At 53.2% G+C, this 15,235-nt stretch overlaps 8 protein-coding genes across 8 annotated transcripts; 1 reads left to right on the top strand and 7 right to left on the bottom strand.

The window, feature by feature from the left end:
- Positions 1-207: 207 nt before the first annotated feature.
- Z520_01380 (uncharacterized protein) lies at positions 208-1,067 on the bottom strand (the record flags this gene model as incomplete). Its single annotated transcript, XM_016771898.1, has 2 exons — positions 208-874; positions 943-1,067. The coding sequence occupies 2 exons, from the start codon at positions 1,065-1,067 to the stop codon at positions 208-210; spliced, it is 792 nt and encodes a 263-aa protein (XP_016637037.1).
- A 679-nt stretch (positions 1,068-1,746) lies between these two features.
- Z520_01379 (uncharacterized protein) lies at positions 1,747-2,007 on the bottom strand (the record flags this gene model as incomplete). Its single annotated transcript, XM_016771897.1, has 1 exon — positions 1,747-2,007. One exon carries the CDS (start codon positions 2,005-2,007, stop codon positions 1,747-1,749), a length of 261 nt encoding a protein of 86 aa, XP_016637036.1.
- Positions 2,008-3,758: 1,751 nt separating this feature from the next.
- On the bottom strand, positions 3,759-4,609 carry Z520_01378 (uncharacterized protein; the record flags this gene model as incomplete). Its single annotated transcript, XM_016771896.1, has 2 exons — positions 3,759-4,446; positions 4,494-4,609. 2 exons carry the CDS (start codon positions 4,607-4,609, stop codon positions 3,759-3,761), a joined length of 804 nt encoding a protein of 267 aa, XP_016637035.1.
- A 644-nt stretch (positions 4,610-5,253) lies between these two features.
- On the bottom strand, positions 5,254-7,086 carry Z520_01377 (uncharacterized protein; the record flags this gene model as incomplete). Its single annotated transcript, XM_016771895.1, has 5 exons — positions 5,254-5,734; positions 5,805-5,855; positions 5,921-5,979; positions 6,035-6,666; positions 6,729-7,086. 5 exons carry the CDS (start codon positions 7,084-7,086, stop codon positions 5,254-5,256), a joined length of 1,581 nt encoding a protein of 526 aa, XP_016637034.1.
- Positions 7,087-7,928: 842 nt separating this feature from the next.
- Positions 7,929-9,488, bottom strand: Z520_01376 (uncharacterized protein; the record flags this gene model as incomplete). Its single annotated transcript, XM_016771894.1, has 4 exons — positions 7,929-8,132; positions 8,219-8,546; positions 8,597-9,108; positions 9,162-9,488. The coding sequence occupies 4 exons, from the start codon at positions 9,486-9,488 to the stop codon at positions 7,929-7,931; spliced, it is 1,371 nt and encodes a 456-aa protein (XP_016637033.1).
- Positions 9,489-9,979: 491 nt separating this feature from the next.
- On the top strand, positions 9,980-11,831 carry Z520_01375 (uncharacterized protein; the record flags this gene model as incomplete). The annotated part of the gene is made up of 4 exons (XM_016771893.1): positions 9,980-10,295; positions 10,379-10,646; positions 10,703-11,414; positions 11,484-11,831. 4 exons carry the CDS (start codon positions 9,980-9,982, stop codon positions 11,829-11,831), a joined length of 1,644 nt encoding a protein of 547 aa, XP_016637032.1.
- Positions 11,832-11,983: 152 nt separating this feature from the next.
- Z520_01374 (uncharacterized protein) lies at positions 11,984-13,089 on the bottom strand (the record flags this gene model as incomplete). The annotated part of the gene is made up of 3 exons (XM_016771892.1): positions 11,984-12,443; positions 12,501-12,863; positions 12,956-13,089. 3 exons carry the CDS (start codon positions 13,087-13,089, stop codon positions 11,984-11,986), a joined length of 957 nt encoding a protein of 318 aa, XP_016637031.1.
- Positions 13,090-13,611: 522 nt separating this feature from the next.
- Positions 13,612-14,826, bottom strand: Z520_01373 (uncharacterized protein; the record flags this gene model as incomplete). The annotated part of the gene is made up of 5 exons (XM_016771891.1): positions 13,612-13,787; positions 13,851-14,219; positions 14,277-14,363; positions 14,420-14,571; positions 14,639-14,826. 5 exons carry the CDS (start codon positions 14,824-14,826, stop codon positions 13,612-13,614), a joined length of 972 nt encoding a protein of 323 aa, XP_016637030.1.
- Between the last annotated feature and the right edge of the window lie 409 nt (positions 14,827-15,235).

The raw sequence follows: 15,235 nt of genomic DNA, 5'->3' as shown, positions 1-15,235 counted from the left end.
CTCAACATGTAATAAGAAAAGAATCAGCCTGTACAGCCTGATGGTTGTTTGTCCCCTAAACTCGAAGACCCTCTGAATGTTGCTGGTCTGGCTGAGCTACGGCCGGTGGTGCGAAAAAGCCCAAGCACGGGCGCCCCCCATCGCTGGTGAATTTGAAGGATTCATCGCCTCGCCCCAAATCCGCTCCAAGAGTTGTGCCACAATGAGCTAGTTCTGGCCACGACCACGAAGCACCGAGTCCTGCGAATTTGTCGGTAGTGGGTTGACGCGATATCTGTCCGCCTGGTCGAAGGGGTTCTGGAAATTCTGATTTCTCAGCTGCTCCATGGCAGCGAGCACAACCTCCCAAACGAGGTCTGAGTGTTTTTGTCTGAGTCTTTGAAAAGTGCTTCCAAACTTGCCGTCCGCTCCATACAACTCGTTTTTGCTACCACGAGCGAGAGCGAACCTCATCTGGTCTCTTGCTGCGTTGAACAGGGGACTCTGAGCTTCCAACTTTTCAATCACCCAACCGAACAACGCCGGGTTCATCTCCCACTTTTTCCAATAACCCAGAATGCCTATCATGACATGGTTCTGGAGCTGGGGACAACAAATCTTGTTCCCGAACACCCACGCATGCATTCGTCCAAGGACGTAACCGTCATCGGCAATTGCTGATCCGAAGTTAGGCTGGCCGTATAGCAACCGGACAAAGTGATCAACTGCGACGGAGTTGTCTTCGGGAAGCTCGATCCAGTCCTTCATTGGAACGGAAAGGCACTTCGGGAAGAACGCCCCCGCAAGGCTGGGATTTTTCAGGAGGACTTTGTGCAAGTGGTATTTGCGCTTCTCTTTGCCAACGACGACAGTCACTATAGATGATGATGCGAAACTGGATATGAAGCGAGTTAGCATCAGGAACATCTGGACCCTGTTGTCTATACAGGAGGGGTATGTTACCTGTACTGCTTGGATGTTTTCCTCATGGCGAGTTCCAGCTCCGCAAAATCGTCCGGCGGCGGGGATGGAGGTAGAGGGTTTGATGCTGCGCCGGTGGAGGCTTCATTTGTCGCATGTGAGTACATGATGGTTCTTGGTGTGGGAGGTGATGGGTCGGCACAAAACTGTGGCATAAAGAAGGTCGCGGTATCTGAAGTTAAGAAGGCCGGAGATGTAGGCCTTTCGTGACATGTTGTGATCGGTGCAAGCAGCACGTGGTGAAGGCCAGTGACACTATCATTCACCATCCAATCTTGTGCCGGACCTCGTTCGCATCCAAGTGATTCTGCGAGGCGGGCGATACCAAGCGACGCCGCTGTCGCGAAGGACGTCCTATCGTCATGGCCTCATGCTGAACCCAACCATATCCGTTGCCGCAGTGAATTCTTACTCTGGATGTTCATTCATAGGGTACCTTGTCAGATTGCGTTGGAGATAAAAAGTCTCTTTGACGATGAGACGCTCTCATCTGTTGCTGTTTTCCAAATCGCGGGTCCAATCTTGTTGATCTTGTTGCCCTGCGTGCTGCCCGGAGAGCAAACAAGTACAAATGAAAACGCACGTTTCCTAAACCTTCTGAGCTTGTCTTTTGACTGATGCAGCTCTCGCCCTTCCTGTCAAGGTCGCCAACACCGCTCTTTCCCACTCCATGGATAAAAATATATATAAGAGAGACTTTTCAGTCCGCTCAGGCCTGGCAGCCCGGGACGAATGGTCAAAGTCTTTGCTCGCTTTGCTCGCCAGAGACAACGTATGAATGGACATTTATTGTTTGAGGTTCCACACAAACTGATTCACCATGAGGTGGTAAAGTAAGCTCCCGTCGGGTAGATGCACGCACACCCAGGCCCAATGTTCAAGGAGTAGGTCGTTCACGTGGTCGTTGACCCCGTAGTAGAGGTAGAAGTTTTTGAGAAGCACTTCCTGTAACTGGTCCATGGACCACTCATCCGCCTGGAGGTATGCATGCAACATGGGGAGGATGTCATCGGATGAATCTGGTGTTTTCACCTGTTTGTTCCACATCATTCCAAGGCAAGGTTGAAACCGAGACAAGTATGGTCCGGAAGTCTTAACACATTTTTCTGCGATTCCATGTCAACGCTTCTGAGGCAGGCGGCACAGAATGTGGACTCTCGCAGCAAAGTTTCTCTGTCGACATAATACGCCCCTGCCTTTTCGACAATGACTTTCACTATAGGTGATGCAGCAAAGCTGTGGGGAGAGAATCAAAGCCAGCATTGCAGCCTGAAAGCTACTCAAAGGCAGTTTTACCTGTTGAACTCGTCATCTCCGTCGGAAGTAGAGCCACCATGGGATTAATGTCTGCGTTGTTAGCCGTTGCCGGTGCTTCGCGGCCTGAAACACTGCTGTTAGTCATTCAAATGGTCTCACAACACATCAGGCAAGGAAGTCGTTATATCTGCATGCCAAACTTTGTGTTGATGACAAGCCAGGTGAAAGGAAGGCAGAGATTGTGACGTACGCGCCGGGCATGGAGGATGAAACATCAAAGGAACGATGAAGGAAGGGAGTAAACAGGACAGGACGACCGGCAGAATATATATAGCAACATCGTGCGACAGCGCTTGACCGTCCCTAGACGCCACGGCGACCGCGACGACGCCTCTGAACGGCACGGTTCTTCCCAAATCTGGCACCGCTGTTGTGGTGCATACGCTCCGCCAGATTGATCAAACGACAAGACGGGGCGCAGATAACTCCCAGCGAGAGGATGCTGGCTCATTCCTCTTGAAGTCACCCGGCTGGATACTGGAGATTGAGCCTTGGTCCACCTGATCCATCGAGATGACCCCTGGCTCGAAAGAACCCACCTACTCTTGCGATCCTGAGGCCCACTTGCACCACCCAGCTAGTCCGGCGAATGCTCTTTTCTGGACCGAGCCTGCAATCCGGAAACAGTCGAGGTGCTCTGCCGTCCGTCCCAAGAGTTGATTCTGCCTCATTCTCGGACTTCCCCAAGCTCAGCCTCGTGGTGGGAACGCCCTTTACAGGCTCCCTAATGGTCAAGCAAGATAGCATGATGCCTGACGCATATATCGACGTCTATTGGTCTGCCATCTTGCTGACGCTTCGCCGTTGTTGAACCGTCATACCCAAGACCCTGGCCTGGTGTGTCATCCCCTGGCTTGGGAACACAAAAGGAGAACAAGTCACCATCCTCCCTGCCTGAGCGGTGGCGAGTCCGCGCCACACCCAGGAAGCATCGTGATTACTTGTAGCAAGGAAGCAGCCAATTGCAAGTCGACTCCGGGTAGGGAGGAGATTGAATCTTTCCGGCGTAGGTGTTGGTGGAGAAGGGAATCGTGTCAGACAAGATGGTATTGTGGCTATTCCACTGGAGTGGGAAGAAACAGCATAGAAGACTTTTGTCTGAGAATCAAGATTGCCGTGACAGAAGAAGGAAAAGCACGGCTGCTTAAGGGGCTGACATAGAAGTATGATTCGGTCTCCTACAGAAAGATGGCCCTGGAGACGCGAGTACCTAGGTAGAATTCGACGCAATTGTGGTTTCATCCTGATCCTTTGAAACTCAAGACAGTCCAATGTGTGATGTCCTTGCTGATTCTCTGAGAAGTCGTCCAGCACTTTTGTTTCATGGTAAATGGCTGATTTATCTGCCTGAAGCGTCCATCAGGTTGATTTGGACCATTTGGCTTAGCTTTGTGCTAGTCAGCCTCTTCGCACCTGAAACCATGCTTGGGGATTGCATGCGACTCTTCCACAGGGTGGAATACACAACCTCTTTCCATGACTTATTTTTTCCCTGGCTTCTCCTTTGAGCAGGTCTCACCTTGTTCATGAACATGATAATAACATCCTCCAGAGGATGCTGGGTCAGCTCCTCCTCTTTCCAGATTGTGTGTGGCCCAGAACAGCTTTGAACCGATCTCTGGGTGGGCTAGCAAGTCCTTAAGTGGCTTCACATAGATGCCTTCACCCGCAGGGACCACTTTATCCGCAGAGTCCACCCAGTCCTCGTCATCCTTACATCTGTACGGGTAGGGGCAATTCACCAAATCGTGAATTAGTTGGTCGCAAACAAGCTGGTGGAGAGGAGTCTCTTTTTTGGTATGCTTGACCACCCATGATAAGAATTGAGGATGTACATGCCACTGGGTCCAATATTCCTTAAGCTCATCGATCAGAGCATTCTGGAATTTTGGGATGCAATACTTGTCGCCCAATGCCCATGCTTGAATGGCAGACATTGCTTGCTTGTTGTTTCCGATGTTCTTGACCTCGTGCGTGTGAACCCAGACTTTCAGCAAGTTGAAGGCCCGGCATGGATCCTCGGGAAGAATGACTTCCTGCTTTTGTTGTTCGATCATCCCTGCCGAAAGGCAAGCTTTGAAGAAAGGGCTCGCTTCCATCAAGGGGGTTTTGAGGATGTAGAACGCTTGTGCTTTGGACCCTACAACCACCTTGATGAACGGGAATGTGCTTGAAAGCTTAGCGGCTTCGCAAAAGTGACCAGAGCAATAGCTCACCTATCTCCTTCGAAGTCTTCTTCCAGATTATTCCCCTCCCCGTTGTCGTTATCTGGCATCTTCACTTCTTCGATAAAGTATGGTGTCAGTGATTTCTGGCCTTTCGAACGATACATCGTGTAGACTGTGGAAGGTCTAGCTTACTCTTCGTGGATGCGGAGTAGGTCACACCGTGGGTTTATTGAGTGAGACAGAACCTGGCTATTTGAAGTTTCTGTTTCTTGAATGCAAGGTAATAGAAGGAGCGGCAGGTGCAGATGTGGTGGAGGCCGAGTTCTTCTATCTTTCACTCCTAACTCGGCCTTGGAGAAACAGTGAGGTGAGGTACGTGAAGGAAGGAAAAGTGAAGTGGAAGGTGTGAAAAAGTGAAGGTCGAAACAAAGTCACTTTGTCCCCAAAGCATCTCGCTTGGGGCTGTTCACCTGACACAAAAGGGGCGTTGACGCTGTTAAGTACCGATGGAATTTAGTTCGACGTCAGTGAGCAGGCAACGGCGCATTCTGGTCATAGAAGACTGGATGATTTTCGAGATATCATCCAGTAAGTCGTGTAGATGAAAGGGTTGAAGATTGCACTTAATACAACGAAGGCTTCTCCTCGAAACCACGTCGAAATATTTTTCACGACGTACATGGGTCATCATTTCAAGAAATGTCAGCCACCAAACGCCGTGCGATCCTTCAACTTGAGGTCAAATTCCCATACCACGCTTTATTGCAGATGTTCATATTCAATGTACCACGTTTCGTCCATTCTGACCCTAGAAATATTGGTTTATCGGCTGCGCTGGGGCCCACAACAAGGGGCCCACGCTTTTCGTCATGTCATTCGGCGGAACGTACCACTGGTCTTGAGAGCCGGTTGGGGGCATAGGAGCAAATCCCAACAATTTCTGGTGTGCATGCATCTCATTGTACCTCCTCTTGAGGAGTTCATTGCGCAGCTGACTCGGAAGCTGACCTTGTCCCAAAGTTTGCGGAATTTTCATGTACTTTGGTATGTCGGAGTCGAATTCCGGGTAGTTGCCAAACATGTCTTTGTCAAAGGTGAAGGATGTGAGTTCGTTGAGGTGACGTTTGAACAAATCTGACAGTTGGTATCTGTTCGTCGATCGATTGTGCACATAACAATCACGGAGATCGTACGGCCAGACGAAGCGGAAATGTTGTGCTAGAAGTGACCAGAACCTGTTGGAACAGTACTTGTGATAGTGATAGACAAATCGCTCGCGGATGCCCGGCCTAGGGAAGAAAAGATCAGACAATCTCGGACTTGAGGGTAGTTGAGGGTGGTTGCCGGCTCCTCACATACCATACGAAGAAGTCAATGGCGTAGGCATGTTTCTGGGCCACTTGCGACGGTCTAGAGCTGGTCAGTGCTGTTGTGACCAGCGGGAAACGCGCGAATGGGGTGGAGATGAAAGTTACCTTGGCCTATACCAGGCAGGGAGCTTTGCTTTATTTTCCTCTGTCGGGTTGAGGTGGCACTGTATGCTGAAGTCAGACATGGGGTTTGATCGCATTGTGAAGGAGGCAGCACACCTGAAGCAGCAAATGCATGATGCAGAGAACGGCCAGGCGATCGACGTCACGAGACCCGGCCCATACTTTCTCGTCGACTTCGCGCAAGATGCGCCACAAGTCGCTCAAGTTAGCTAGGCTGGGTTCATCCCAGCCTTCTATGACAGCGCGGACGGCAATGTCGTCGGCAGTGTTGCCATTTCTGAGTTTGGGCCAGTTGTGCGTCTTCCAATCCATCAACGTCTCGCTGACATACGTCCACATGTTGGCCTGCTTGTGAGGGTGGGTGTGGTGAGAGCACGTGCACGAGGACCCACTTTCGGGAAACGAAAGAGGGATGGAAGTGGTGGCTGTTGCGGTGACTGTGGTATTATTACTGCTGTGGGGGCCGGCCATTTCATCCATCACAAGTGGTGTTGGACCTAACCCCATCGGATTGAAGGTTTGCTCATCGAACATGGCATCCGAAAAGTTTAAATTGAGGCTACCGTCGAGAGCAAAGCCGAATTCAGCCTCACCGTGGACGTTACAAACAGGCCCACGCGGCTGACGGCCAGCTTCGCTGCTGCTTTCTGTCTGGAGCTCGTCCGCCACCAGGGGAGATGGTTTGGACGGCGCGAGCAGAGCAACAGAAGGAGAGAAATCGGCGTGTTCTGGCAATCCTTGGTTAGTTACTCACAAGATGTCACCCAAGGTGCTGCTGATGGCAACCTACCCTTCTCCGCAACGTCGAGACGTCCCTCGGACACGTCGTCCGGGTTGATGTGGGCCAGCGAATATATCGTCGCCAGTTTGCGTTTGAGCGAGCGACTTTCGGTGCGCGCGATCTCGAGCTGCTCCCTCAGCTCTCTGCAGACCTCGTTGCCGGACTGGCTGGTCAGATGGGCGACCAGAGACTCCAACTCGGCGATCTTGTTCTTTGTGCGGGCTCGAGCCTGGCGTTGACAGTGTCGGTCGGCCACTCGTTTCTTGTCGCGTCGTTTGTCGCTGATCTGCTTGGGCTTGCGACTCGGCGGCGGAGGGCCTGCCGACAGGTGCAGGGGCAGCATCACCTCGGTGCCCATGTTCTCCATGGTTGAATGAGTGTCACCAGAACGGTTCCTCGTGTGTTGTGCTCTCGTGATGCTGGAGAGCGTACGGACGACGGGATACTAAGTGAAGCTAGGATTTAGCACACGGGGGGAATTCTGGAGAAGTCGGAAGAAGTACGCGGGGCGGTCAAGGCTTGGCTTGTTGCCCTCGGCACATGCCATCATGACCATCATGGCCTTCCGTCACCCCCCCTTCAACCCTTGGCCCCTCTTCCCCCTCGTCTCAACCTCCATCGCTCGCGTCCAGGCCCCCATCCAAGCCCGAAGGGAGCCTGCGAAACCAAGCGAAATTTTGAACGGGGCGAAACCTGCCGCTCGACTCTTTGGGAACATGAGGCGCACTAGTTGGAGTGGTATTAGGCTGTTGTGGGAAGTTGTACGAAAGCTCAGCTGGGTACCCAGGTATCTATCGCCGATCCCTGGTTACCTAGGTCCCAGGTACGCAATTATTGGGTGCTTTGCGAAGCAGGCTCGTTGGGCCGTTGGGGCGCCTGTGGGGGTGCTGATAAGGACTTAGATTGCATGCTTATAGGCATGGTTATTGGGGGGCTTATAGGTGCCAATCCCGGGCGGTTGGTGAGGGCACGACCTGCCGGAGGTACCTAGGTACATGCTCACCAGCCTTCTTCTTATGGAGCTGCTCTGCAACGAAGTTTGTGTCTCCTAATTATTCTATCTGTAGGGAGTAATACTCAGTGGACTCTCGCAGTAAATTTCTCAAGGCACCTTGGTATCTCTTGAGAGCGCCATGCTTGTCACTGTCCTTGCGGTACGAGTGACTAGGAGAATCAATGACGCCTTGATTACCAATCTATTTACCGGGCTCACAACTTCTCGATCCGTGCAACATACTCAAACCGTTCTGTCGCAGGTATCCCCCACTCCTTTGCCAGTTCATGGTATCTCTTCTTGTACCCGAGATGTTTCGACCTGACCGCAGCTGCAGTCTTCAGCTGATCTCGCCCGACTTGGTGCTTGTGTGCAGCGTCTGGTCCGTCGGCGATCCGAGCGAATCTGGCGTACGTCCACTGCCAATCAATCCATTAGCTTGAGTCGAGACCGCTCTTCGCCAAGTTGGGTCACGAGTTGTTAGGAGGGGGGCAGGGGGCCTTACAGCTTCGGGGAGGAATGTGTGCTGCGTGAGTCCTTGCCCGGCGAACATTTGCATGCACTCATCCACGATCTTGGTCACTCCCAGAGGCACCATAATCTTCGCCTGGGCAATGGCATATCTCCCAGCGACATTGCCCAGAAGATCCATGGTCTCTGCGGCGTTGAGGACAACTAGGCGCAGAGCGTCGATCTCCATTCGCATGTCCGCAAGCCGCTCGATATTACTGTCGAACTCACCAATCAACCTACCGCGGGGCTTCTTTCTCGCATCCGTAGCTCTGATGAGTGCATGTTCATATGCGCGCTCAGCTTGACCAAGCAGTCGCATGCTCCAATGACATTAGCTGATAGGAAGCATGCCTTTGGGGAACCAACTCACCAATGGTGTATCCTTCCTGGGCCCAATCGACCTTGAGCGATCTCAAACGCCCGGCCCTCTCCCAGAATGATGTTTTCGACCGGGACCCTCACGTTCTCATACACATACTCACCGTGGCCCTCTGGAGCACAGTCGTAGCCCATAATCGTCATGTATCGAACCGCCTTCAACCCCGGAGCGTCCCTGGGCACAATCACCGTCGAGTGCCGCTTCCAAGGATCAGGATTTTCTGGATCGGAGCATCCCATGAGGATGTAGAACTTGACATCCTCATTCCCAAGCCAGTTCCCATACAACTTCCGGCCGTTTATCACGTACTCGTTCCCTTCGCGTCGAATGCGGCACGAAATGTTTGTTGCATCCGAGGCAGCAACATCCGGCTCTGTCATCGAGTAGGCTGACAAGCACTCTCCGTCCAGAAGAGGCTGCATCCACTTCTTCTTCTGCTCTTCAGTGCAGTATTTGGCCAAAAGCTCAATGTTACCGGTATCCGGAGCATGGCAGTTGAGCGTCTGGACGCTCTGTTAGCACTCCTCTTTGAACCCTCGAGCGCTTTGCTACCCACCATAGGAGCCCAGTAAACTCGCCCAAGAAGCTCACAGCAGCACGAATACTCCAGGATCGTGAGTCCGGGGCTCTCTTTGAAGTGGTTCGGTAGGAAGAGATTGAACAATCCTTCGGCTTTTGCCTTCTTTCTCAATTTCTTGATGTAGGGCGGCATTGCCCAACGATTTTCTTCCAGTTGCGCCTTGACAATGTGATCTGCCGGAATGCATTCATTTTCGACCCAATCGTATACTCTCGCAATGATATCGACCGCTTTGGGGCTCAGCTTTGTCCTGTACCCTGGGGGGATCCGGGCAAGGGATGGGTGATCTGGTATGGTGGTCATGGTGTTGGATTCCGTGTTGCCGTACAAGCCCTCGTGGTTGTGAGTGTTAGAACCCACATGCTATGAGGCTGCTGTTGGCCGTTTTGAACCAACGTGCCAGGCCCACAGATAGCTAAACACCGGTTGCTGCGAGTCCCCCAGAATGGAAGGCCGAGGTAAACAGCTTCCCTCAGTTGCGGAGAAGGTCTCCAGCTCTCCAGCACGGGCCACCGCTGAGTGACCGCGACTTCGATGCAATCGACGTCGTTTGAGTGACCTGGCGTGCTTCTTGTCCTGCGTCCATACTGCTGTCTATCCAACCATGTCGTTCTCGGCTATTGGTGCGTTCAGCATGGAAACAGCCCGCGCCAGGCGGGTCGAGCCAGCTCTATGGGATACGCCTCTTGATATAGACCTTCCATGCTCGTTCCCCGAGCGTCCTCGTGCTGGAAGGCGTGTGAGACGTTGATCCTTGCTTTTTGGTTTGTTTGTTTGTTTTGTTTTCGCCCAAGATGCCTTTCGTGTCTAAGATCGAGTCGCTGCCCTTGCAGAAATGCAGCGTCCTGGATTTTCTGTTCCCAGCCGATCAACCTGTATCCGATAAGCCCCTGTGGATCGATGCCGCCGACACATCGCATTGGAACTCTCCAAAGAGTGCTCTGGCTTTGGCCAAGCGGTTTGGGTACGGCCTCCAGCAATTGGGCGTCCAGTTCGAGGATAGATGCTTGCTCTTCACACCCAATCATATCATGGTTCCGGTATCGTATTTTGGCGTGGTGGGCATTGGTGCTGCTTTCTCTGGAGCCAACCCGACATTCACTGAGAAAGGTGGGTAGATTCTTCGGGGGAAAACAAAGCATGGTCTGTCGAAAAATGAGAATGAACATCGAAGCTCATGGTTTGCTGGCCAGAATTGGAATACCAAATCACAATCTTGCAGCCGAAAATTCTGCTTGTGCATCCATCCCTGATTCCCACCGCGAAGGCTGCCGCCGCCAAAGCAGCGGTCCCGGGTATGAGACTGTATGTCTTCTCAGACCGTGAGACAGGAACTATCGACGGTCTTCCAGATTGGAGAGTCATCCTCGGCACTCCTGAGCAAGGTGAGCAGTGGCAATGGAGGAAGCTCCCTGGGGAAGAGGCCGTGAACACTATTGCAGCCATCAACTTCTCGTCCGGGTACGTGGCTTGTTGACCCTTGACATGTTTGTATGTGGAGCTGACGGAAGTCTCAGTACCACTGGATTGCCCAAGGGCGTCTGTGTGTCTCATTTCAACGTGGTGTCGAATGTCATGCAGATCAAATCTCTCTACGACTTCGAACCTTCGGAGAAATGGGCGGGATTCCTGCCACTCTACCACGCCTATGGACAGTGCTACGCTATCCTCATGGCAACAATCAACCATATTCCCATGCTCATCATCAGCAAATTCGAGTTTGTCGAGTATCTCCGCATCATCCAGGACCACAAGATCACCCGCTTACAGACCGTTCCACCGATTCTAATCATGCTAAATAAGAGGCCAGAGACGGCGAACTACGATCTGAGCAGCGTCAAGGAGATCCTATGTGGAGCCGCACCCGTCTCAAGAGAGCTCGAGGCCCAGGTGTCCAAGAAATTCAACGTTCGCATCACGCAGGGATGGGGCATGACTGAGACGACGTGCGCCGTGTCTGGAGTGCCGTACTATGAAAAGCACCGAACCGGCTCCGTGGGTGTTGTCATGCCGAACACCGAGGTGAAGATCATGACAGATGATGGCAGGGAGGCAAGTATAGGGGAAGCGGGAGAACTCTACGTCCGCGGCCCGCAGGTTTGCCTGGGGTACTGGAAGAATCCACAAGCGACGCTCGACTCATTCGACCCTGTGACCGGGTGGCTAAAGAGCGGTGATGTAGCAGTGATGAACGCTGACGGACATATGGCGATCGTGGATCGAAAGAAGGTACATTACACGCACACACGCGTCTCCCTGATCTCAGGGACCATTTCAGCTAACTCGGCCGCGCGGTAGGAATTGATCAAGGTGCAGGCTCTTCAAGTGTCGCCCGCGGAGGTCGAAGCGGCCCTGATTGAACATCCCGACATTGCCGACGCCGGCGTAGTCGGCATTACCTTTGACGACAGCGAATGGCCGAGAGCGTACGTGGCTCTCAAGGAAGAGTCTCGTGGGAAAGTCACGGAGAGGGAGATCCAGGAGTGGCTGAACGTTCGGGTGTCGAAGCACAAGCGTCTCGTTGGAGGTGTTGCGTTCATCCCTGAAGTGCCTCGTCTGCCTAGCGGCAAGATCCAAAGGAAGGTCATGAAGGAATGGGCCAAGCGGGACGCGATGACAGTGTTCAATTCGAGGCCCAAGCTTTGATGCGACAGTCCCTGAGTCTGTTGACAGCAAGAAAGAGTGCAAATGAAGCGTGATTCTTTATCTTCAGTCTTAGATACGGTCAAGAGGTACAACCTTGCTAACGGGGTAGTTTATCATGGTTATTGAGCGTGAGTCAATACATTTGAGCAGTTTTATGCCATATTCCCCAGTTTGTAGGGCAAGCCAGAGCTCAGTCCACCGTCAACGGCCCAGACTTGGCCATTGACATAGCTGGCTTCATCCGAGCCCAGGAACAAGGCGACTCTTGCGATCTCGTCCGCCACTGCACCGCGGCGGAGAGGACACAGCTGTCCGACTTTGTGCAGCGTGCCCCGTTCTCGGGCGGGACCATAGAAGACCGGCTCCGTCATCCCAGAGTGCGTCATGCCCGGCGCGATGGCATTGCATCTGATGTTGCGGCCCGCGTACTGGAAACAAGCGGTCTGCACGAGACTCACGACAGCTGCCTTTGCGGCGCTGTAGTCAGTGCTGCCTCCGTTCGAGCGGAGACCGGCCGTCGAAGAGGTCGCGATGATGGAGCCGCTGGAGTAGGGTTTGTCCTTGCTGGTTACCTGCATTGCCGGGCCAGCGTGTTTGATGGCTAGGAAGACACTGTTTCCGGGGATCATTATTCGTCGGCCCAGTATGGCAGCAGATGCGTAGACCTACCTGGTCAAGTTCGTCCTAATGGTCCGCTCAAACTCGTCGACCTCCATATTCCAGACCTCCTTCCAGGTCCCCGAGTTTGCAGCGTTGGCAAAGAAGACATCGAGTCGGCCGTAAGTCTCCAGGGCATGGGCGACGACGGCCTTGACTCCAGCTTCGTCTCCTGCGTCAAACTTCCGGGCGTGGACAGCGACCTCAGGGTAGAGCTCGTTCATCTCCTCCACATGGAGATTCAGGTAGTCGTCCATGTAGTCACAAATGTAGACTGCCCGGGCACCATTCCTGGCGTACTGGTGAGCCGTTGCTCGGCCCATGCCCAGTGGTGAGTTACAGCCCGTGATGATGACCACTTTGCCCTGTGCGCGTCTGGCATTATGCGCCCTTGTGTCAGACCCGTCCGTCTCTCTACCAGTTGCTGTACAAAATGAGGTACTTGGGTCATGCAGCTTGGAACTCACTGTCCTACCGAGTCTCCAGCCCGTCGGGCGACGCGGGGCATGCCTTTATATGTCCCTCCATCGATGATTGGAGGTTGTGCAATCTGGCCGGTGAGCTGCTCCAGGCGCCTTTTAGGCGTTGTTACTGTCGACATCCTAGACACGACAAGACTGGGCCTCACACAGGCGACGGCGACAGTCTCTCAGATCATGGGCATACACCCCTTCATCCGACGAACTTTGACAACCACATCCTCGGTACCTGGGGCAGCGAGTCCCTTGGCATCTCCTCATTTTCAACCTTGGTTAAGGACTGACTCATGTTACGCTGACGGGTTTTTTCTTTATTTTTTGAGTTTTCTCGAGTCGTACAACTAGAGAATAAAATTCGGTTTCCAGGCTCAAGCGAGCCCACTCCGGAGGATTGTTGTCTTGGTCCCCGTGCGGCCCGCTCCTTAGGTAGAGAATAGGGGCACCAGGGAGGTGGAGAGGTGCCTACACTGCCTAGAGTACCCCGGACGGGTCTCGCGATTTTCACTTTTGTCCCCCAAACCAGCGTCCCACAATTAGCCACCAAACAAAGTCTCTTTTCTATCATTTTCTAAAGGATGGACACTTTGATTTCGCTAGGCCTGGTCTACATGGCCCATCTCAACGTCAATGCTCCAACGGCCCTGCTAGAACACGGCTATTGCGTTAGGAGGACTTGCAATCCCTCCAGGTGTATTCAGGGGAGCGCTGGTGATGAAGAAGCTCCATCTTTGCTGATTCTCACACTCGGCTGCCAACGCCTCCAAGTCCCACAGCTCCCCCAGTGGCATTCCCCAGAGCGCCAGAGTAAAGTCGTGCAGACCTGAACAGGACCGTCGGAGTCAGCGGAGGACACAAGGAGTGAGGCGTGCTGGAGTTGACTTACACCATGGTAGCTGCGGTGGCCACGCTTCGAAGCCAATGGCATCACCACCAACGGCTGCGAAATGGGAGTCCCAAATCCACTCAACCACCTCCTCTGATCCATCCACTCCCACGTACTGGGATCCATTCTTGACCTTGGCCACGCGCTCTTCGGGGCTGTGTTCATTGTACCATTTTATCCAGCCCGACCTGACGAGCAAAATATCCCCGGGACGCAAGATCACGTTTTCTTCTTTGGCAATGTCCTTCAAAACGTCCAGGGTGATGCGGTGCCGGGTCATGGCATCGTATGTAATGTTGTGGCGAGCTGCATAGGGGACATAGTCGAGGAGGACGCCTCGACCGACGATGCCTCCGCGCTTGCTCCAGTCTTTGGGCAAAGGTCAAATAACATGGCTGGAAGACAGGGGTGCAAAGCGTTACCTACGGTCGATCCCAATGCGGTCCGTTTTCAAAAGCTCGTCGTGGTGGATGCGATTATAGTACAATCCCGTCCCGCTATGGCCCCAGTGTCCTGTGAAGACAATATGAGTCCTTGCAGCTGGCAGTTGTGGTTCCGTGGTGGTATACTGAGACCATCCCATTGACTCCCAGATTGGGTGTTGATGCTAATCTCATCGTCGTATGAGTACCAAGGAGACCCTTTTGCTCGCCAGTCGGTGATGTTTATGGTAGGCTTGATGCGGTCAAACCCTGGCTCATGAACGTGGTCAATTGGCCAACTATGCGAGGTTAACGGGTGGTCATCAGGCTTCAGCCCTACGCCAAAGGTAGGGAACCTTGACGCACTTGAGGACAACGCTCTTCCCGGACTGGATTTCTTCCCGGGCCTTGACCACAGCCTCGGGCGTAAGGAGGTTCAATGTGCCTATCTCATCTCGGACACCATCCTGGTCGAATAAGCCCCAGGCGCAGCCATGTGGCATACCCTCTACAGGTGGCAGATCTTTCCACGACGGGAGTTTGAGGTCTGACATGGCGAGTGGCTAAGAGCGCGATATGTCCGGGCCGGAAAGCTTCACAAGTTCAACGCGTTCACCATCCTCTTCGCCTTCCATCCTTACGCTTATGAATCCCTGCATGCCAACCAGCTTGTTTCCAGCGAGTCGTACATTGGCGATGTCAACCAGCAGGGGTGTCAGGACGCCTTGACACTGATAACAATATGCAGCTTGCTCGATTCCTCGACGCGCCGCCTCTGGATACCCAAAGGTGGCGGATCTTTCTGACTCGCAAAGGAAGAGTAAGACACTGGTTTCCCCACATGTGTCCGCACCCGCGGATGCATCTAAGGCAGCACCACGCACGCACTAACAAAGTACTATGTGGAACCGCTAGGCCGGCAACTCCTCTCGCCTGGGGGAAGTCGTCCAGGTTCATATACAG

This window comes from Fonsecaea multimorphosa, assembly GCF_000836435.1.
Source record: "Fonsecaea multimorphosa CBS 102226 unplaced genomic scaffold supercont1.2, whole genome shotgun sequence".
NCBI lineage: Eukaryota > Fungi > Ascomycota > Eurotiomycetes > Chaetothyriales > Herpotrichiellaceae > Fonsecaea > Fonsecaea multimorphosa.
Note: the sequence above shows the minus strand (reverse complement) of the source record. Positions and strands in the feature narration are given on the sequence as shown.